General features: G+C 47.1%; 1 protein-coding gene across 2 annotated transcripts in view; it reads right to left on the minus strand.

Annotated features, from left to right (window-relative positions):
• EEFSEC (eukaryotic elongation factor, selenocysteine-tRNA specific) overlaps positions 1 to 23,424 on the minus strand; it is a 1,309,919-nt gene that overhangs the window by 574,304 nt on the left and 712,191 nt on the right. For both annotated transcript variants that reach the window (XM_069643359.1, XM_069643360.1), the window contains exon 5: positions 12,239 to 12,880. In XM_069643359.1, the coding sequence (XP_069499460.1) occupies positions 12,239 to 12,880 (642 nt within the window). The remainder of the gene's footprint in view (positions 1 to 12,238; positions 12,881 to 23,424) is intronic.

Genomic DNA, 23,424 nt, shown 5'->3' on the forward strand with positions numbered 1-23,424 from the left:
TTCCTTGAATTTGTGGCAGTTTTGTTCCCTTTTGGAATGCTCCGGAGTTCAGCAGCCCTCCTCCCTCGCCTTGGTGTGAACTGTGTACCTGTCTCTCCACAGTGTTTGTCAGGCGAGGCGGCTGCTCGGATCACGTCGGAACCGCTCTTCTCGTTTCATCCGTTTGTTGCTGTTCTTTCTCTGGTCGGGCATCGTGTTTCAAACAGTCACAGGTGGTGCATCAGCAGCAGTTTTGTCTCCCACTAATGGAGAGCTCTGCGCTTGGGACTCACAGCCCTCCTGGGCTCGGTGGCATTCTGCAGGCTCTTCTACCCACCACGTATGGGACATGGTCCCACCTCTAGGCTCTATGGGCTCTGTGCTGCTGTCTATGCTCTGGCGAAGCCCAGCTTTGCTTGTGCAGAACTCGTCTCAGCCCCAGCCTGGCTCTCCAACGGCTCCTCCTCTCAAGGTAAGGGTCCCAGCCTTTTTAGGCCTCTCCCTGTAGCAAGAGACACAACACCATTAGTCCTGTGGGTCAGGCCTCCAGGAGGGATCATCAACACAACTAAGCACAGTTAAAGGTCCCACTACGTTATCATTTTTATCAGTCCCTTTATAAGATGAAAATACTTGGGACATTGGATGGTGTAGACTTGTTCACCGGGGAGTCCTTGTCCCCAAATGGTGGGGGGACCAGCCCGATTGAGATCCCAATTGGTCTGTCCCCTAAGGAGTGTTTTACGTAGCGGCTCACCTCCCTAGTCTCAAAGGGGGCGGCTCCCCTCTGGGGAGATGGGACACATTTCCTAGATTCGTCACAGTGCTCTGCAGCCCTGTGTTCCCTGCCCTGCAGCCCTATGCTATCGGCTATGCCAGCCCCACAGCCTGCAGCTCTCTTTGCTCTTTTGCCTACATCCCTTTGCTTTCTGTCTGCAGATCCTTGCTTTCTTTCCACAGTGTCCTAGTTCCTTGCCTCCAGTCTCTTGCTCACTGTTCCCAGTTTCCTTGATTCTTGTCCTGAGTTTCAGTCCATATTTTTCTTGAGTCTAGTCCAGAGTTTCATCCTATAGTTTGGATATAGTGTCCTTGATCCTAGGCTGTAGTTTAGTCTGCTGTTCATTGTTTCCAGTCAATACTTATAGTCTGCAGTTCCAGTTATCTGTATCTTTTTTACTTAGTCGGTAGTAGTTTTGCTAATGTGCTTGCTCTGAGATTTCTGTCTTGCATTTTCTTAGACTTCCTGTTCGTTCCCTAGATATCTGTGTGCCTTTGTACTTGTCTGCACTTTTTTTTTAATAAGTCCTTAGTTTCCAGCAGGCACTCTCTGTCCCTTTGCTTTGTTGAGTCTTTGTCCTGTCAATGGCATCATATTTGTTAACAGTTTGCCCATTCCTGTTTCAGGAGGCAGTCACTGCTCTGTTCCTACTGGCCTCGTACAGCTACTGTCTTGTGGGTATTAATACCTTGTTCATGCCCAAGGGTTCAGATGCAGAGGTCAACTCCTAATGCTCCTTTCCATGAGCCACTGTAATAGTAACTTGCTCAGAAGGTAAGCGTTTTCCCTGACATTGTAGGAAAGCCTGTGACCACACTGCTTACACCCCCAGGGCGAACCAACCTTGTTTCTCTTAGTTGTATTCTCTGCCCTTTTTTATTCAGTGCCTTTGTTACGCATCTATACTTACAGCCTATCATTTCATGTGTGCAAAACTCTCTTAGTTAATGATTCTTGTATACCATTCTCTCTTCAGCTTTGGGGTACCAAGCTACTCTCGAACTTCTGACAGCTGCTCTTCTCCAAGGATCCTCAGCTCTTGTACTCCATTGCCCTGCTTGTCCCGCACATTGCAACTTACTTCTTGCTCTTGTAGAAAACGCTCCTACTGTCCACTCATTTAAATATGCAGTACAGCTCCATCTTCTAAGCCTGGAAGAAGAACCCTCCACTTAGTGCCACATCCCTCTCCCTTCATGATTACTCTCCAAATACCTCCATTGTACCCTGTATATATTCAGTTACTTTGGACTACTGTCTGTCAGGTGTCTGTCTTATCCCATAGTTCATATACCATGTATTCCCCCATCTGGTTAATTGCTCATTATCTTTCCTACAAATGTATGGGCCATAATTCTGAATTGCCCCAATTATTGTTTTAAAAAAAAAAAAATGTGGGTAAAAACCCAGCCAAAAAACAAAGGAATACAGATCCATGGAGCCTTTGATATTCTAATTAGGTTACTCATGGCTGGAGGAAGGTGTGCCTTCACCCTTCCTGTAATACTTTGATGTTCCCAGGGCTGTCGCATTCCATCTGAATATGACAGGGGAAGACGGCGTCTGTAGGCTGTGTCTTCCCAGAGTACAGGTGACTATGTGTTTGGTGTGGGAAGCAGATGAAATGGGTGTGGAATGAATGCACTAATTTCTCCCTGTACGGATGGTCAAATTCCTCACACTGACATTTGAGTTAATAAATTATTTCTGTTTGAACTTTGAATCAGTTGTCTGTGTGGTGCTTCCTTTTGTTTAAAACTGTTTTCATTGACATTTATATTTATTATCAACTGGCAATAGCAGAATGAAATAGAACAATACCCCCATAAACCCTTCGCCCCACCCACCTCCTCACTTCCTGATTAGTGTAGACCTTTACGTACGTACATCAAAAGTTCGAGTTTTTGCCTGTTTCCTACGTCAGTTATACTGGATTAGTTCACCGGCAGCACGGGGCAAATAAGATGCAGCTGGGGATACAGTCACATGTCCTTTTCCTGTTGCATCATGTATTCATTTAGGAAATACGTGAACCCAATGTCACTGGAAGGGGTAAAATGAGCTGCCTTCCCCGTGGACTCCAATTCTGTGAGGAGGGTTGATCCCTGGCCTCTGCTAGCTCTGCAATATAATGTCGGAACAGTGCCCAATAATGCTTGGGTCTGCCACATGGTGGAAGCGTCTAGTTATACTGTGTCTCTCTCATCTCACACCTTGACATAGTGGTGACCCATTCCTGAAAGCTGGGGGCTCTATTCACTCCCCAGGTTCTAGCAATGAGTGATCTTGCTACCATCAAAGCCATTCCAATGAGATGCTTCTCGTTCCGGGTGCCGGATTCCATCAAGGTGAGCAGCAAGATCGCCGGGGAGAGTGATGCTTGAGCATTTAGCATGACGGACACTGCCTCAGTGATCTTACCCCATAGTGCCTGTATCTGGGGACACTGCCAAGCAACATGGTAGAAGTCAGCCGGAGACTGGCCACATCACTTACAATTGGGAGGCCCGTCAGGGTAAATCTTGTTCACGCAGAGTGGAGAGTAGTATACTTGGTGCATATATTTGAAATGTATCAAGCGGAAACTATTGTTTATGGATATGCCTTCACACTTGTCGGTTCACTTGCGTGGGGACTCAACAGGACTTCAGGTCGGTTCCTGTAGGTGCGTGGTCGACCGCTTCAGGGGCGTACACGTCTCTTCTTGATTTGGCAGGCTCAAGCTCCTCTGTTTCCTCAGCCTTGTAGAAGGCAGCAGCGCTCAGTGTGCTTTCTCGCTCTTCCACTCTCCAGGCCGTCTGCGCAGTGCTGCTTCCTGGCTCTGCCTTGAAGGGGGACGTTTCATCCTATGTGTTACTCTGCAGACTTGCGTCTCTCTCTCTCTCTATCTCTCTCTCTGTCACCTCGGTGTTTCAGTCCCCACATGTCCAACAAAGACGTTGGCTACATGAGACAAGGGAGGTTAACGCATAATCTTGTTCAGGAATTGCTGGTCTTCTAAGAGTGAATCTAGTGGGATCCCGCTCGTCCTGAACCCTAGGGGGTGTTAAGCTTAGCAGGCTCACCTCCCTACTCCAAAAGAGACCTCACTACTGGTAAGAATAGACGAATTCCATGGATTCCTCAGAACTCCTTTCCCCCTCCTTCCCCCCAATGGCTAAATCCCACTGTTGGTCCTCTGGGCCATCGTCGGCCTGTCTTTTTCCCAGGGGAGACGTTACAAACATGCAAAGATTCACAAGGGGTCAGCCCCTTTCCCATTCACAGAACCGCCAAACTTCAGCAATGGCGGCCTACAACAGTGAATGTCCCAGCTCATATGAGGGTCTTGGGAGCTCTAGGGTGATAGATTCGTGAGGATGCCACTCTACGGCCCCTGCAGGTAAGCATAGTGTGTGTGCTGGTACTTGTTGTCTACGTGTCTTCAGAGGAATACTGCTTAGATACCTTTTGGTCGTAGGCACTGCAGAAATACACAGACATAGACAGAGATAAAGTATCATTGGGCGTTCCGCACCATGACTCATGCTGGTGTTCTGCTCCCACAGGTTTTCCCCTGGTGGGTGAATTTCATAGGAGCGCACCACGCTAGGGCTTGCTGTGTTGTTTCTCTGGGAGTGGGTCGTAAAAGCGTGTATTGTCTATGATGCTGCACAGTTTGTTCTGCTTGATTGTTTCTTTACTGCTGTGGATGTGACAGGTCCTACAAGACAAAGAGAAAGACTCTAACCAGAATGGTCTATGCAGAGATGGGGTAATAGACAGTGATACTGCTGTCGTGCAGCCATGGGCAAGGAGAAGGGGCAGGAATGTAAACGTCTCAAATCCCATATTGCGTCTCTAGGGAAGGACTGCCTCTCATGTGAAAGCTGACCAATGGGCCTTACACCTCAGGCTGAGAGGGGTCCCTACCCCCACCTGAGAGGGACAGAACTCTGGCCCCATCACAATGGCTAATGATATATGGGATCTCTGCAGCAGCATGCGACCAAAAACAAGCAATGTTAGAACAGCATATAACTAAAGCTATTACATGATTGGAAACCATGTTGGAAGCTAATCCTCTTGCACTTTTTGAGTGTTTGCTAAACTGAGCCAAAACGATTGCATTAGATTACAGCTAGGGAGAACCCGCATATGAGAAGGAACACAAAGCTTGTAAGTGTTCTTTGGTTATTTACCCACCCGTAGACTGCCCATGGCCATGCTATACCCTAAGGCCATTCCCAACTACCTCTTGCCCATACCTACCCAAAAGACAACCTCCAGGCATCTCTTTGAGCTAGCTTTATCAAGCCTAATCATCAAGCTTTGTGCACAAAGACCTCCCAATGTTTTTTCAAAGCAGTCTTTTGAGAGTTAATACATTAACTGGAGCTATAAATGTGCTACTAGTGTCATAAAAATTTCTCAACCAAGTCTGCCTTCAGCCACTCAATTTACAAGCACTACGCTTGTCCTTCACCGAAGTCCTGTGAAAAACAGGAATTGGCAAAACCAACAGTTTTGGTATGTGTATAAATATCAGGCATTTGCCAGGTACTCGCACCATTTTGTAGCTGCTGCCATTGATGGTGAGTTAATCAGTAGTGCCTGGCAAACGCATTTCCCATGCCTACACAAAATACAAAACTGTTGGCATTGCCAATGCTTGTTTCATTGGTTGTTGTACGAGTCTGAAAAGTCTGTGTAACGCAGAAGCGTGTCCCTGGAGAGAACACACTGCTTAGGCACTTGCAGTGCATAAAGTGATTGATGCAACATATGTCAGGTTAAAGGCAGTATTTTTGCTTGTATGGCTCCAAACATTATGATTACTGGAAAGGGTTAAGGAACAAGAGGAAATAATTGAATAAAACACATTATTTTCCATTTGGTATACCAGAGTTTATTGTGGACTACAAAAATAGTTCCTTAGGTCATGTGATGAATCCTATGGAGTCATCACTAATCCCAAGCCTAAAATCTCCTCCCCTGTAGACAGGGGATGGCAGCCGCCACCTGATCCTGACCCTGGCGGAGTTGTTATGAGGGAGCATCACATGGGAGGAAATGGCTGTCGGGGAGATATGGTGACCCCATCAGGAGGGACACAGTATTCTTGTCTTCCATGTGAATTAGGCTCTATAATCCCAAGATTCCTGACGGCATTTCGTTAGTATACCAATCCTCCCCAATTGTAAAACTCAAAGACCGCTTCTTGCCAGATACCCTAGGCAGGATACCATTCACACTTCATATGCACATAATGTTCACTTAACATCTTCTGTGTCGGACAGTCTTGATTTGAACAAAGATCCAAAGCAATATAGCTTTAAAGAGTCTGAAACTCCAATGCAATCTAAATCCCATTAAACCTACAGTACTGGGACGAGGAAGAGGGGAAAGGAGTTAATATGGAGCGGAAACCACACCAAACTGAATGTGAAGACTAATTGTAATACCAATCAGCTTAAATGGGATATTTAAAAATGGTGTGCCTTTGAAAATTGAGACTAGAGGAGAAGAGAGATGCAGAGCGGGCACAGTGGGAAGCAGAACCGAAGGCAGACACATGCGAGCAAGCTCGGCAGAAGGAGGCAGGCGCTTCCTACCGGAGAGGAGAGAGACCGGGAATGGCATAGCAGGTGCAGAAAGGGGATCGCTGAGGAGCCTGCAGCAAGGAAAAGGCTGACAGGGATGCGGTCACACCAAACAGCATCCATTCTATTGATGGGTGAAGGAGAAGCCGGCGGGAAAACCAGAAAAGTGTCTGCCGAGCAGGGAACGCTTTCCCGCTGCAAAGGCTTTGCAGCAGCCGTATGCAAGGGTCGGGAACGCCAGCAAACACTGGTGAGTCTTCTGCCCACGAGTATTGGGAGCTCTGTGGCACACTGACATGTGTACAAACAATTGCCAAGCTGTTTTGAATACTAGCCAAGTAATATAGAAAGACTACATTTACACAAATCTCCATATATGAAATGTCGATATGGGGGTAGCTGGAGTAAATATTGTCATAAGCAAATGAACTAATTAAGTAATTGAAAGGCAAGAGCTGTACAAGTCTTCATATATGAGAAGTTATTATGGGGAAGATTGGAACAAGAATTGCCACAAGCCAATGAACACTACTAATGAAGTTAAACAAAACCTGACCAAGACTCCATACAAGGGATGCCAATATGGGGGAAGTTGGCACAAGTACAGCCTAAAGCCAACAGAGTATAAACAGTGAAAGAGTAAAACTGTGTTATACTCAAAGAGAAAGAGAACTGAAAGATTGTAAGAAGACCTGGTGAATGTGGTACATCAGACAGCGAGTCTTTGGGGGGATGAGGGGAGATACCTGACAGGATAGTATACCAGGGATCCACCAAGCCCAGAGAGAAAGGATTATAAGAAGACCTGAAGAAAGTGTTACATCAGGCAGTGGGCCTTTGCGGGGAGGATACCTGGCAGGTGAGTATACCAGGTGATCTACCAAGCCCAGAGGAGGATTCCTGGCAGGGGCTTACAACCAGGTAATGCATCCAGAGTATCTGAAAGATAAATGACATTGGGAAAAGGGTTCCTGGCAGGAATTTATACCAGCATACCACCTTCAATAAGTTGCCGAGTGTAAGAGACACGTGTTGCCATCCTTACAAAAAACCCAATGATTTGAAAAGACACTCTGTCATTCTTAAGAACGTGTTGTGCAAACAAGACATTTCTGCTACTCTTGGGGAGTTATTGTTTGGAAAAGATAATTGTGTCATCATTCCTAAGAAAGTTTAAAACACTATTACTTAAGTTGCCAAGAGATACTTTTGCCATCCTTAGAACATCATTGTTTGGAAGAGACGCTTTCATCTTTAAGGAAGTGTTGTGTTAAAGAGCCATTTCGACCCCTCTTCAAGAGCTCATTTTACTGCTCTTTTCAGGAATAAATTCAGGTCCATTAATAGAATGGCCTAAAGTCTCATACAGGTTTTGAGGGGACTTTGTAGCATGCTGCAGGGTCACAAAGCACTCGGAATCAGCCATGAGGATACAAGTTACCGCTATCAAAACACACAGCAGACAGCTGTGAAACCCCTGGGTCTGGGCGTTGCATAAATGCAATCAATAAATAAAATAGTCACCTGTGTGTTGTCAACTGAGGACAATTAGCGAGCTCTGTACTTCAGAGGCAGCACGACTCTGTGAAGTGAGCCCTAGAGGCAGTAAATGTTGCAATCACTCCCAGCCCCACTGGGGCTTCAGGATCAGGTGTGGGAGTGAAGACGCGACACGTTGATCTCAGACCCATCAGTACAAAAAAGGATTAGTGCGGGGCCAGGCATGGAAACTGATTGGTGTTGATTGGCCTAGGCTCCAAAGAACCATTGTTCAGCCCCGGGAACAGGTTATATAACATGCAGGGATGGAATACTTGAAGGATCTCAGCTGATCAATGAAGGTGCAGAGGGTCCATGATCTGAGTCTAGCACTGGGCCCAGACCAGTGCCCCTGGGCATTTTGCAAAGGCCTCCAGCATGTGCTGCCAGAAGCGCTGACAGTCTAGGATCAGTACCTGATCATCAGCACCAGAGTGAGACCTGTAGGTGCCATTTCCTGGAGGCGGATCATGACCTGTTCTTGGATGAGGAAGGGATGTGGGAATATTACCTCTTGTTCTTCATGTCCACTCCAGAGTGTTCCTGTTCCTTCTCATGTGGCGCTGCCCAGGATCCTTATGGCTTTTGTGAAGGTGTGACCAGGTCAGGGCCCTATCGAGGAGGGGGGGGGGCGGAAATTCCACATAACCTGGGCTGTGCGGTCTACCAGGATGTATATTAGTGCACAGACGTGTCCTGGGAGTGGCCTGGGGTGGCACATGCTACCCCTGGAATTTGATTGGCCTTGTGTGAGTGCGTGTGCACGTGCCCCTGGGCGTAGGCCCTCGTACTTCATGCCACCCCTGCATAAGACAGTGCCCCACTTGAGCCACACCAGTCAAAATAGTCTGGACACTCCACTGCACTAGAGCCTACCCCAAAGGAGCAGTGAGGGAGTTAGGGGGCCCAGTCCCTGCCCCTCTGAGTGTGCATTGTATATGACAGCTGGTACCAATGTTCCTTATACAGTACATATCAACCTGGCCAGAGGTCTCCTTTTCAACAGCCAGAATGCACCTGGGCACAACCAAGAGTACCTAGATTGGAAGTAGCGGAATGGAATCGATAATAGACGTTTTCCTGCCCAACAGAGCTATGACACCAAACACCTGCCTACCAACCTTAGACAGACCCAAGGGGAATAGAGGACCAACAGAAAATGAACTGAGTGAAAATGGACTGTAGGGAAGCATGGAAGACACAGAAATCCTCCTCTAATCCAGGGGAAAATAAAACTCACCAGCACAGGAAGAAAGCCACAAGGGAAACGAGCAGCCTGAGCACATGGCTGCCTCCTCAAAAATGGAGACGAAAAAGGGGGTGAGAGGTAAGAGCATTCTTAAGCCTTTCTGGGGAAGTCCCAACGCCCAGAGGGATAGATTAGCCAGAGATTGGTAAGAGGAGCATGGGTCCAAGAGTAGTGATGGAATAGGCCGGGCGATACAATGCCCAGCCAGCACAGTGGAGATTGAAAGGTGTTTGGGCGAGGCCAGATGGAGCAGTGGTGGACCAGGAGACTAGGCATAGGAGAGGGAGTGCAGTGCTGAGTAGACTGTTGCAGTGTTTTGAGAGAGTGCAGGTAAGCTGTTGTGTGTGATTACCAGTGGAGTATAGCGCAGTGTGAGGGATGTGAAAGATGAGGCGAGGGTGAGAGAGGGGAGAAGCGTAAGGGGATTTAGAAAGGGTGTGAGAGTGGAAGTAAGTGGCAGAGAATGTGTGTCTGGAGAGTGGGTGAGAGAGTGAAATGTGGTAGTAGGAGTAGTAGTGGAGGGCAAAGAGAAGACGAAAGGTAGTGGGAACAGGCAGAAGGAGAGTGTGTGTAAACTCAAGAGACAGAGGAGCTGATGTGTTATTGGGAGAGAGAGTTGATAGGAGAGGGGTGGGGGTAGTGAGGGAGATGGAGAGGGACAGCTAGTGCTTAGGTGGCAGAAGAGAGGAAGAGAATAAGGAGGTGGAAGAGAGAGAAGTGATAGGAGAAGGAAAGAGGTGTAGGTAGACAGAAAGGGAGACGAGGAAGACCATGGTGGGAGGAGAGATAAGACAGAGATAGAGGATGGGGGATAGAGACAGAGAGAGTGAGAAGGGGAGAGACTGAAAGAGAAACCCTGGTGCCATCAGGAAGTGAACACATAATGTTACAGAGGCAGATGGATAGAAAAGGTCACAGCATTTACGTTTCCCCGTCAAGATTAGAAAAGATATAGAGAGTAGGGGTTACTACACTTTAGAATAGGTTGGCAATATACTGTGATTAGAGACTCATGGGATAGGGTGGAGGGAGCCCACATGAAGGTCTTGAGAGTTGTAGGGACCCTTACAGCCTTCCCATATCATTTGTCTACAATTTCAATAAAGCACCTACTCCCTTTGCCTGTGGCCATCTGTGACAGAAAGTTTGAAAGATTTCCGAAGCCGGTCTGAGCCTGCAAAAATATTTCAAGAGATAAATAGTCTGTAGGATGAAGGTATCCTTTAGAAGCAGAATTTCCTGACTTCAGTGATATGCTTCTATCTGGGCCAGGATTAGGCACTCTCAGCATATTCTACGTGGATGGCCCTCATGCACTTGGCCCGGCCCATGACTAACTGGACATGGTTGAACCATTCACCTTGTTGCGGCACTAGGAAAGTGCCGCCCCATGTTCCTGATGTCCCCTCTCAGATGCCTGTTTGTAGTTGCAGCAACATCTGGATATAAGCTGTTCTGCTTCTAATGGGACATTCTCCACTTAGAGGGAAGGATCCTGCAGTTCTACAGGCCGCTCCAAAGCAAGAGGACGCTTTTGAGACAAAGAATTATGCTTCCTGAAAGAACGTCCGTATAGGATCCATAGGACCTATATAATCTAATCTCATGTATCATGTTTACAAAGTCTAGGAAAGGGGGTCATGCCAGTGCTGGAACGTACAAATAAATCCTTTTTCTGAATTATGCGCTCTCCTATTTTTACTGCAAATGTGGAGTTAATGAAGATTGGTCATGGGCAAGCGAACGTGATTATGTGGTTCTGGCCAACATGAAAAAGACATGGCGTGCCAATCTCTAGGCCATAAACAGATGTCATGAAAGAAAACGTGGGGTTTTGTGGTTTGGATTGGCAGGGGTCCATAAAGGAAGGGGTGGGAGCTCACACAGAAATGGATTTGTGAGACGATGCTCGTACCCAGTTTAGAGGTTCCACAGTGCCTGCAAGCCAGAATACTAAACCTGCGAACAGTGCCCACGGGGGAAACGCCACCCCTTATTTTGCTGATGTATGGTGCACTACTATTCAGATCTGCAAGGGCTAGTAGGAGAGCGGAGTGGGCAATAGCTCACTGATCGCTGATTCCCATGTAGGATCATGTTCCAAATCTGTGGGAGCCGTGCCTAGTAAGGGGTCGACATCGGGCAAGATGTTGACTCTAAAACCATCAGAGTACAGGAATAATAGAATAAGTGGTCAGCCTATACATCAAGCATGGAGCAATGCAGATCAATAGTGCACAGACACAATGTAGTCCATAATGCCCATGGCAGCTAGTATGCTCACACAATGACTAGAATGGTGTCAGACAGTTTCTGAAAGAAGCCAACGAGGCTACCGGACACACCGGCCGAAATGGGAGTGCCATCAGGCAAGGTAGTGCTTTTATCAATTCAAGTATTGAAAAAGCGGTTCTCACATGAAAACCCTCCCGATTTCACCAGCTGCAGTGGCTGCCCACTAGTCAGATACCCTGATGCCACTGTGATACACACCTCTCACCACGGTTCCACACCAGGGTTCCACCCTCCCTGCAGTTCTTGGAGTCATATCACACTGATTGTGGTGTGAGGTAACTGCAATGGCAGTCTGTGAGCAGCCGGATGATGCCCCCGGTGGAAGGAGCAGTGGCTTTCCTCGGCCACAGAGTGCCATCTTTCCAATTTACAGACAAGACACTTTGTTGTGAAAAAGAATAGGAACTGCCCTTGATGCTGCCTGATACCATATCTCATGGGGAAACAAACTTGGCAGATATTGACCAGCTAGCAGCCAATCGGTGTGCAATATCCTGATTAGGAATGCTAATCGGTGAACAATTAAAATCATCTAACGCTAGCAGTGACTCGTGTCTTGGTGAAATTGTCCAATTCTTTTGGGTCACTATTTAGTCGAACAGCTAGAGCCCATTCTACCAATTAACAAAATGTATTACAGTTTCCACTCACTATGGTAGAGAAAGTCTTCCATCTCAACTGCTCAGAATTATACACCAACAAACGCAAACTAGAGTGGGAATGTTCACACAGAAGGCATAGACATGTTGTCGCGCCTTGAAACCCTTGTGTATAGGCGCGTCATAAATGCCATATCATATCAGATCATATACTCACCCGCTCCACTTGCCCCTCCTTGTGCTTCTGCTTGTACACTTTCAGCTTAGGAAGAAATGTTTCCGTATAATTCTTGTCTTCAAGCCCCTCCAGAAGCACCCCGTGGAAGGCAAGCCGGCAGGTATTCGCATGGATGTCCGTATCCAGTTTGGAGCCAATCACGAGGCACAACCCAGGACACGTGACTGGCCTTTCGAATTCCAGTAGGGCCCACTGTTGCTTGGGTAGCTGGCCTTCCCCCACTTGGCCACTCTGGTTGTCCGCATCATTTGATTTGGAATCCTTAGATAGATATTGCTCTTGGTAGAGGTATTCCTTATGGAAATCCAAGCCCTGATCTAGGGACTGTTTGTCAAAGTCCTCAGGAGCCGGGCTGAAGAACATCACTCTTCCCATGACAGTTTCATGGCCAACCGTGATATGAAACTTGGCCTTGGTGTGGAGGGTGCCCCTAAAATAGGGTATCTTCTTCACTGAGATGATAGCAGCATGGATGGTGTGTAGAGAGTCTGGGGTGCACACCAAGCCCCGCTCCAGTAACTTGGGGTCGAACTGGGTGACACAGATGCCCACCCTGTCGCCCTGCATGGCTGTGCTCACCGGTTTATGGAACATCTGCATGGTTCTCACCTTCTTTGTGACCTATCAGAGAGTAGAGAAAGAACAGGAAAGTGAGGACAATGACCTGGCTTTAGAGCTCTTTGCCCTACAATGTGTTATGTCATCTCACACGCAACACAGGTGGTATGGTCTGCTTGCCAATCCTCGCTCTGCCCTCCAACCCCATCCCCATTTCAGAGACCCTGGACACACCATGAAAGCACCAGAATTCCCCCAATGGCATCAAACCTGTAGATTGAAATAAGCAGAAATCAGCCTACTTCTAGGTGCAAAACTGACCAGCTTGTTAATCCGGAACATCTTTTTATCTGTGTTACATCAGTCACTAAGAATGACCTGCAGACTACTCAGCTTAGAGCAAACTGGCATTGACCATATTTACTGCCACTCTGTAATGAAAGGAACCGGTGGTCCACAATAGACACTATAGCAGTGGTACTCAATATCTGTCCTGGGAGTTACTTGAAGCCCTTGACGTTTTCCACCATGTCCTCTTTTCACCGTAAAGATTATAGAACCCCACAGAATGCAATGAAGCCGCCTCACAAAACAACAGTTATGCTTGGTTCACAAAACTCCATCCTATCGATGCCCACCGTTGCCCTTAATCCAAGTCTCAGCACAGATAGGCATTGGCGCCCCTATCCACCTTAAAGAGTATCCAGAATGAGCAGGGTGGAGGCGCGCTGGCAGAGCAGCATGCAGAAAGTGGCCACTGCTCATCTGCAGGTGAAAGCGTAACTTCTGTCCCCAAAGGATCCGGTTCAGAAATCCCAAATTCACTCACAGTCATGCCGCTAAAAGGTCCTGTAAAGGTCATGGGTCCTCGTTCTAAGTGTGGTGGTCTGGAAATAAGGGTGTCGGTCGCACCGTACCAGCAAACATGCTGGACACCGCACTCCAACTATGCCTTCTGTGACCGTTGCGCCCGGAAGTTCTGATCTGCCCAGTGCAACGGCCCCGGACGGCAGAGTTATCACAGAAGCGTGGGCACCGTTACCAATGGTGTCGGTGCTCCCGGGGACCCATTCCCGGGATGGGAACTTCCCGAATCCGCCGCCCGATATTCCGGGCCGTGGGACTTGTAATGTCCCAGTGGCACCGGGATATAAGGCGGTCGGTGTTACGAGGACGGCAGCAACCCGCGGGTAGCAACGGCAGATTACCGATGTCCTCGTAATGAGGCCCATGGTGTTCCTACGGTTCTGTTCATCAAACACAATCCTCTCTTCCTCTTGGGGCAGGCCAGTGGGTGAAAGTGCTTTCTCGCCACCCTTTCGCATGCAGGGAAAGGGGGCTGATGAACTGTGGTTACGCTATGAGTGAATGCATTTCTTGAGTGACGTAAGTGAATGGTGTCATGGGCACGGCAGTGGTGTCTGTGTGTTCCATGCGTGTCAGATAGCCCTGATAGGCAGAAAGAATGGATGGATGGATGTTCCTGGATGTTACTGCGTACTATGGAACTTAATCCTGATGTTCCACCCGTAACTGACAATGCATGGAATAAACTACATCTTGGACCTCACTCTAGCTGACTCCAGGCTCTTCCATAGAGCGTGCAGCCAACATTTGATTACCACTAAAGCCAACTAAAGGCCGGGGTTGGAGTGGTTTATATGGGGCGGTGCAATAATAAGACAATTAAAAGCAGCAGGCTAGGGCGTGACCAGCAGAGCTACCTGCCAACCAGCTACCTTCGGGTTTGGTTTTGCGCTATACTAAATAAACAAAACAAACAGAGGGGCATCACACTCTATCATTTCTGTCCGCAAAACATAAAACCTAGCCCCATTCTGAGGGTTTTGTAGGGGGCAGCTAACCCTTGGGTTTATAAAATATCATTGAAGCAGGGTAGGGAGGAGAATAGGGTCATTGAACTGTACATAGGATGTACAGGCTTTCTTGTAGTACATGCAAAATTATTTGCATAGGTTCAAATTTGCATTTTGCAGGAGGGGTCTATTTCCTGTGATTTACGAAATAAACTTCAAGAGTATGACATCATTCGAGTGAATTGTGGACTTTGAAACCACTGCTATTTGTGCATTAGCAATAGCAAAATACATATTAAGAGTCAAACGTAACCATGCACAAATGATTACAGGTTCTCAGAAAATCAAACTGCACTCAGAGATGCCTCAGAAATGACTTTAATTCATCACATTATTTACTGTTTAAGTATCTGTAAATCATACATTTTTCTAAAATAAACATGTAGTTGAGGTCAAGGATAGTAATGACTAATATCCAATGTTTATGTAGTGCTTAAAGGTGGATTCCTAGAGGCTTCTGAACACCATGAAGACAATGTTATTGTCCAAATGAATGGTACTCAATGTATTGACGTCGGAAGGAAGTACGGCTCAGTATGCCCTGATGGGAGTCAGGCCTCTGTACACAGATCTCACCAGCCCATCTTTCAGGTTTTTGGGTTTTGCTATCTATCCCCTACAAGTAACAGAGGGATGCAGTTGTAATTAAAAAGGGATTACGTGAGGTTTCACTCTGAAGCCAACACGAAGGGCTGCCATTAAGGAAAGAAGGATCAAGAACCAATAAGGGTTAGATGCGGTCTTACTCAGTACGAAAGCACCAGATAATTAGGAGTGGAAGTTGAAAGTCTAGCTCTACTAGAGCTACTAGCAACTACCTCTACAGATAAGGGGCATCCCAGCCACTTTTACTGTCTCATAAGAGGCAACTGCTCCCAATCAAGAAAGACAGTAGAAATGCTAGCAAAAAAACCTACAAACCAGGAGACAAAGCACAAAGGATGCTGGCCCCTGCTTCCACCGACACAGCTTCATAGGCCTGTTTGAAGCAGCGGCATCAGCAGAGCCATGCCACAAGTAGGAGTTCTACTTTTAGTACAGCCTGACCTAAAGGGGAGCGTTACAGTAAAAAGGCATATTTTCATGTACATGAAGTATTTGATATAAAGAAGGACAGGTCACCGCAAGATATGCTTTAGAATGAAAATACATGTTTGGCTCGCCTAAAATATTATGAATAGGAATTATTTTTGAACTCCCTAAAAAAACATTTTGGAACCATTTTTTAGAACATAGGGAGTAAATTACTCCCACTTCAATATCATATCTGGAGCCCTAGGTCCCAAGTGAAAAGATGTGGTTGAGTAGGCAAATACATAAGTCAATTTCCTGCCCCCTACTGAGGGTACTCTCTTGGTACACTTCCATTAAATGCAGTCAGGTGCCCTTAGAAAGAAATGGACAGCCAGTACTAGACACAAATCTATCAAACACACAAACTCTTACAGGTTGGCACAATCTCATGACCTGGCAGAGAACGAGATACCATGAAGAGGTCTCGCAGTTCAGTACTGGTTCACTCATCTACCTGTAGATCCAACGTGTACTGCGCAGAAAGCAAGGGAAAGGGCAATGCCATCCTATGTAGCTGACTTCCAGAATAAAAGATGGTGGCGGATCTGATGATACAGTAAAAGCTTTGTTATCGGGCACCGTGTTAACCAGAATGCTCTATTAACTGGAACCTCCAATGCCATTGGTTCCGGTATCAGGTAATATTAACCCCACCAATAATATTGCCATATATATGGTCATGGGGGAAGGCCATAGGCGATATTATTAGTGGGGATCATTTATGGGTTTATTGGGTTTCATGGCAGGTTTCATGGCGTAATATCGCTGCAATAAAATTGCGATATTTTTGTATGGCAATATTATTTCGGGGATATTTACACATGGAACCATTGGTTCCACTGTACAATGAATGTCAGCTCAAACAGCGGGTGGGGAAGGCCGCACTGATCTAATAAGAGAGGGATGAACAGTGAGAATCTGAATACGGACTGGTGAAGCCGCCCCAAACTGATAAGAAAGCACCAGCAATGCTATTCGGGTGCTCAAAATGACAGCAGATATATGAAAGCGACGTAGAGACCTTGTGGGATCTGCCTTGGATAACAGAAAGTAATCCTGTGAAGGATCTGAAGCTAGAACCCAGCCCTACAGATTCCACAACCGACAAATAACCACTATCCCACATCTGCTCAGAAATCCTTCCTGCAATGATTTGTTACAGTGACACTGTGTCTGGAGAGCCATAGTCAATATATATCACTACTATCGGAATCAATATTATCACCCTCCCGCAAACATTCTACCTGGCCCAACAAATCAGGAGCAAGCATTTCCAAGAAAATTCTAATCACTATTACACTGTCCGCACTCAGAATCCTGACCAACTGGTCCAAGCGAAAGGCTCTGTGTTGCTTGCGCCATGCCTCTACCGTGACTGTCCCTGACTGTTCTCCAAGCCTTACTGGTGGCCCGCTCTCTTCCCCGGCATCTCCCCTCAGCTCTTCCTCCCATTCCTGAGCCCCGTCTGACTCCCGCTCACTGCTGGTCCCAGCCCAGCCAATACCATATTCGTCAAATCTCGGAGATTTGCCTCTGTGTGTGTGGGATGCAACAGAAACCTTGCGGCGCAGGCTGTTTTGAGCAAATTTAACGCCCTAGAAAAGTGCTGAAAGCTTTTGTGCCACTGGGGAAGGGCAATGCTGGGGATTTGGTTCCCTTAGAACCTGCCTTAACAGCCCTCACTTCGCTCTGGCCTTTCAAGTCGGGCTTCCAGGTAATGCCCGGCATTACCAGGCTCCGCGGGCCCTAAGGCTTCAATAAGACAGTCCCGCCGCACGGATCCCAGAGACCATAAGTACTCATTCTACTAATGTCAATAAAAAGCTTCTTTGAATTTTGGCATGCGATTTGGCTGCCGTGGTGTTTTTCTTCGTGGAGAGTGTGCCCTGTGAAAGGTGATGTGCATGGCACACCACTGTGGTCCCTTGTAGACTTCCGACAGATCACAAACGCGACGACTGGTGCCGAGCATATCCCGGCTTCCATTGTTCCAGAGCATTCGGCCACATGCTGCTCTTAGATAATTTACCCTGCAGCTTTTTGGAGATAATACAGCTTAGTAATGAAGGACGGTTCTGCTCTTAATTCTGCCAACTTCAAATGTTTAAGTACACTACACACTGTGTCATAAATATTAACTCCCGCCTGTAATTGCATTACAGCGTGAGGCGGTAATACTATCCGGGGTGCTGGGCCTGAACTCCTCTCTCGGCTACATTAGGCTGTCACTTAAACCCCTTAATCGTGTTACAAGCATGTTACATACTCCGGCTCCTACAGTTACCCCAAATACATTGCACAGTTTCATGGGGCGGTAATGAAAAGCTTTGCAAAGGCCTGACAGGCGAATAAGCCGCAGCAGGAAGCTTTGCTGAGACTGCGAAAACAGAAAAAAAGGAATATATATGTATACATCCTATAAAGAAACGACTCGTACAGATATATCCACCAAAAAACAAAACGTCTATTTATAGTACGGAGTTTCTGCGCCCACTCCCCTCGGGTGCTGCAAGATTGTCCTCATGGGGAATGATCTGCTTTAACAAGAAAAATAGTATTATTTATCATTTTATATAGCGCCGCATTATAGAAATTCCTGTGGCAGCTAGAGCACTTGAAATTGCGTGGATCTTTCATTCAACTCGTTGGAAAGTATTACAAAGCAAGCACAAACTATGCACCAAAAGGATCCCTGGAGCAACAGAATGCCCCACAAATTAGTAACTACAAATCGAGCGGGAGTGAAACGGTTACAAACATTGACCGCGGAAACTAATGAAAACGACCGCCATGTTGATTTTACTGGCGTTCGGCTGAAAAGATGGCCGGCGAAGAGCTGGGATGAGGAGCGATACAGGGGTCTCAGCAGCAGAAAGGGACGTGGCTCACTCGCAGAGGTCAAAGTGGGAGGGAACTAATCGGGATTTAAATGTATAGGCTCTGCCAGTAACCACCCTATGTCAAACCTCATTGTGCTATCTCGCAAGTGCTGGCTAAACTTTATTTCAATGAACCACTTGCACGATGCCCAAACAGGCAGCAATCTGGGAATTGCTGTAGGCGCACGGCTGCTTGCAGGCAATGGGAGGGTTTGTCAGTGATATAGTTAAGTTTAGTTTAGTTTAAAGTTTGCTTGTTAGGCGCTTATACAGCAAGTACATTTGTTTCAAAGCGCCCGCATGGCAACAGGGAGGGAACCTAGGATTGCAATACAATAAAAAAAATGTTTTTAAATACAATGGGGGAGGGGACAGCCGAACCTGCTATGCCTTGTGACTATTCAGAACATGCAAGTGCAGCAGCAAGAGGGCAGTGGGGTGGGTGCTGGGGTGTCAGGGCTCGGGGGTGAGCCACAGATAAATGGCAAGGTATGATAAGTGCTGTGCGGTCAGGAGCCGCGTTGGGTGGAAAAGTGCAAGTCTCCAGTGCGGAGGGTGTGCTGAGACAAGTGCGGAAGGTAGACAGAAGCTTGGGAGAATGGGTGTGAGTGGTCAGGGGCCCTGAGGATGCATAAGCGTCCAAGACACCAATCACAGCAACTGTGGGATTAGCAGAGGAGGGAAGAAGGGAAAAAGGAGGCAAAGAGGAAAGTCTCGAGGAGCTTTCGGAATTTAAGAAGGTCCTGCTCAAGACGCCGAGGGAGGGGGAGGCTGTTCCACAGGAGGGATCCAGCTGAGGAAAGGGAACGACCTCCTGCTCTCTGTTTATCACGCAAAATGCTTTACACTCAGGGAATTGGTGCCAGAGGAACGAAGAGGTATTGAAGAAGAGTATTATGTAAGAGAGAGTTGCAGGTAAGTGTGGTCCCCGGCCCCAGACAGCCTTGTGGATGATGCAGAGGGATTTGAATATGATTTGTGCAGCAACCGGGAGCCAGTGGAGACTTTTTAGGGCGAAAGATAACTCTTGCTGCTCTATTCTGGATTAGCTGAAGGGGTCGCAGAGTGGAAGAAGGTAGATTGAGAAGGAGGCTGTAGCAGTAGTCAAGCCTAGAGAGAATCAGGGCTCAGGAAACATTGAGCTTCTTGGGAAAAGTGAGGAAAGGGAGAATTCCTTTCAGAAGGAATAGTTGAAAGTGAGACTTCTTGACAATGTCCTGAATGTGAGGGAGGAAGGAGAGAGAGTAGTCAAAGATGACTCCAAGGTTTCTGGCTTCAGAAGGAGGTACCGGGGAAGAGCCCAAGGATGGATTCCAGAGAGATGGGAGGAAGAAGGGAGCAGGGGTCCCAATCGGAAGGATCTCAGTTTTGCTGGCATTGAGGCATAGATCATTGGAAGTGTACCAGGCTTGGAAGGCAGATAGGCAGTCGGAGATGAAGGAAGGTGTGAGTGAGTCAGCAGGAAGTCTGAAAAAGAGTTGCGTGTCATCTGGAACTGCATAACACTGGAAGTTGGAGAGAAGGAGGAGATGAGGAGTGCCAGATGAGCAAGGTAGATATTAAAGGGCCAAGGGGAGAGGATTGATCCCTGTGTGACACCACAGATGGAGAAGGAGGCAGGAGAGGAGAAGGTGCCCCAGATGACTTGGCAACAACGGTCAGTTAGGAAAGAGGTCAGCCATTTCAGTGCCGTTCCGAGATAACAAGGGTCTCGTGGAGCCTTTGTATCAGGATGGAATGGTTGACAGTGTCAAAGGCAGAGGAGAGATCAAGTAGTATGAGGACATCTCGGGAGTTGGAGTCAAGGGAAGCGAGCAGTTCTTCACGGGTGTTCAGAAGAGCAGTTTCTGTGCCTCTGGATGCTCAGACTCCAGATTAATGATTATGGAGACCACCGACAAGTTCAGTGTGCGAGTTGAGTTGGGGCAAGGCCAGCTTCTCCAGCAGTTTCCCCAGAAAGAGGGTGATTGAAATAGGGTAGTCCTGGGTATGTCCCTGAAGACATGCATTTGATTGGTTATTGCAAGTGGATGGTGCATAAAGCTGCATGCAGAGGATGACAATGACATACTAATGGTGGTCATTTAAATGCATATTCTTGCACCATGTTTTCTTCAGTTTTGCAAGAAACTGAAAACAGAGCTGTGTGGGTTGGAGGGGAGGAAAGGAAGGGCCCATAATTATAGCTGATGTTTTAGAAGGATTCTGAAACATAATGCCACTGGCATTAGAATATTTAAAAAATAGGACCATTTAAAAATTTCACGTTTTAATCATATTTAGCAAATCGATTGACATTCAAATTCAATACTAAACAGAAATGGTTTGCAAATCTGCGAGAACTAATGTAAACAGATTTTATCAGCGATTATGATAAAAGTATTAATCCATGTTCACTTCTGAAAGTGCACTTTAAAATGCCCCAGTTGCATGGATCTTGAAATTGCATTGGCGGCCCCAACACCAGAAGCTCTCCCCTAAAACCATCATGGGGGAGCAGCCACACATATTTCTTGCATCCAATTCTGGATACAAAATCAGGCACACCACGGTGCTGCGTGCAGAGGATGGCTCTGCTTACAAACCACCTCCCTGATGTTAAAAGAGGAACCCTGGGAGCCATGGCTGCAAACATAGGCATTGCAATTGGAGGAGGAATGCAACATATGCAACAAACTAAGTGATCAACAAAGGAACTGAGACTCCTAAAAGGTTTACCTGGGTCAAAAACATTGGGGAGGTTGGAGCAAATGTTACTGAGTGAGGATATTTCTCCCTAAATAGTGTGATGGTTCTTACTAAACAAGTGAGCAGAGTAATCAGAGTTCAGAGCTGGGCTTCTAACAGGGCCATGATCCCAAGAGACAACGCTTGGTCAGGCAACAGTTCATGGTTAGGATGGACTCGCCTAACTGATGCATCAGTGTCCTTCGCAGTTCTCAAGGATGCAGGGACTCTGGTACCTCTCCTGGCAGCTGCTAGAATATGTTAACCCTCCCGGACAGCGGTGCTGAGCTTCCTGATAAAAATCTATTTCTTCCCAGTCTGTCCGGAGTTTACTTTCAAACAATCGTCATGGTAGGCCTTTTTCACCTGCTAAAGGCAATGTGGTACAGAGGGACAGCCGCCACTGAACCAAGTCCCAATGGAAGGGGTCTGAAGCCTTGGGCTTTGCAGACATTTCTTGTGGACTACAACTATCACCAAATCTTAACATAGTCTGTGGTGAGGGATCACGGGTGTCGTAGTCTAAACCATCTAGATAGTCGCAGGTTGCAGACCTATGCCCTACAAAGTGAGGGCATGCCTTGTATGTCATGTGAGCCCTCCTGGCTCAGTTTCTTGAGGAACATTTTTGGCTTGGATTCTTTACTGAAGAAGTGTTGTTTAGTTTCCCTTTTGGGATTGCCAGTCCCACACGAATGTAGACTATGCTCCCAGCTAGCCTTGGATTGTTCTATCTTTTTTGCTGCAGTTCTTGGGGTCCTTGGGCTTTTTCTATACCATTCGGTGAGTCGATGCTATCAAGGTGCTCAATCTCTCCTTGGCTGACCCTCAAGATTAGGCCCTACAGATTTCAGCACCTTCCCCACAGCACCCTCTTGTATTTGTCCGTCTTGGCACGGGAAATGCTTGTTCTCTCCTTGGGACCCCTTCTTCCTCCTTACTGACCATTCTCTCACCTCTCTTTGCTGCTGCTCTTCTTTTTCTCTCCACATCCCGCCTCAGAACATTGCCGATGACAAAAACCCTGTATACTCCTCCATAAAGCCATGCAGCCCATGGCGCCCAATAACGCCATTCAACTCAAAATCGTGCATTCAAACCATGAAGAACGCATGAGGAAACTTTTTCTGTTTGGTTTTGTATGGACAGCAAAAGTGAGGCAGAGTGTAAAGCAGACCAGGAACTATCCCCACTCAGCTGAGGAACCAGTTCACACCAATCATAAAACACTTAGCTGGTCGCTTTACTTCAACGCCGAAATGAAATGGCTCATTGGCCAGTTAGAATGGGTAATCATCATGAGGTCAGAACGTCCACCTTCACAACACCCGCCCCTGGTGGGCAAGCATTCTGAAGCAGCAGCAAGGTGATGTGTAACACTCAACAGGGCACCAAAATGAATGAATAAATGTGCTGTTACACTAGATTGCCTTTAAAAGTACATTTACCGTTGCTGGCTTAAGAGTTGTCTCTGCTCTCTCACTTTACTTACTTATATTATCAGTTGTGCTTTGAGAAATACTACTCGGTGGGTGGCTAGTGTGAGAAACCTGAGGGCATCCTCACATTTACTCCCCCTGGATCCTTTGCTCAGGTGGCCAGGGAAGGGGCATTGCACTTTGATCCTGACCCTGGAGGTGGACAAGGGTGGGTGGATCCCCTGTGTAGGGGATTCTTGGGGAGTGGGAAGAGGATGCCGTCAGACCAGATGCGGTACTCCCAAACACTAGGGAAAACCTACATTCCCTCTTTGTGGACTATTGTCACTCATCCAGCCCAAAGGGGTCCCCCACCCACATCATAGGTGAATACCCAAAATCCAGATTAACGTGGGTTCTGACAAAACACTAACCAAGAAGAAGGGGAGACACGGGAGAGGGTGGTCGAAGAAAGACCCCCACCTCTAATGGAAAAACAAATCCCTCTGAACCCATAAGAGGGGAATTAAAGCGAAAACACCCTTCCTCTGCGAATACTACCCTCCCTTACAGATCCTCTGCCTTTGTGGGCTATCGTGACCCTAGCCCCATGCAAAAGCCTACACTTCTCC

This window comes from Ambystoma mexicanum, chromosome 2p (assembly GCF_040938575.1).
Source record: "Ambystoma mexicanum isolate Mex_15411 chromosome 2p, UKY_AmexF1_1, whole genome shotgun sequence".
Lineage (NCBI taxonomy): Eukaryota > Metazoa > Chordata > Amphibia > Caudata > Ambystomatidae > Ambystoma > Ambystoma mexicanum.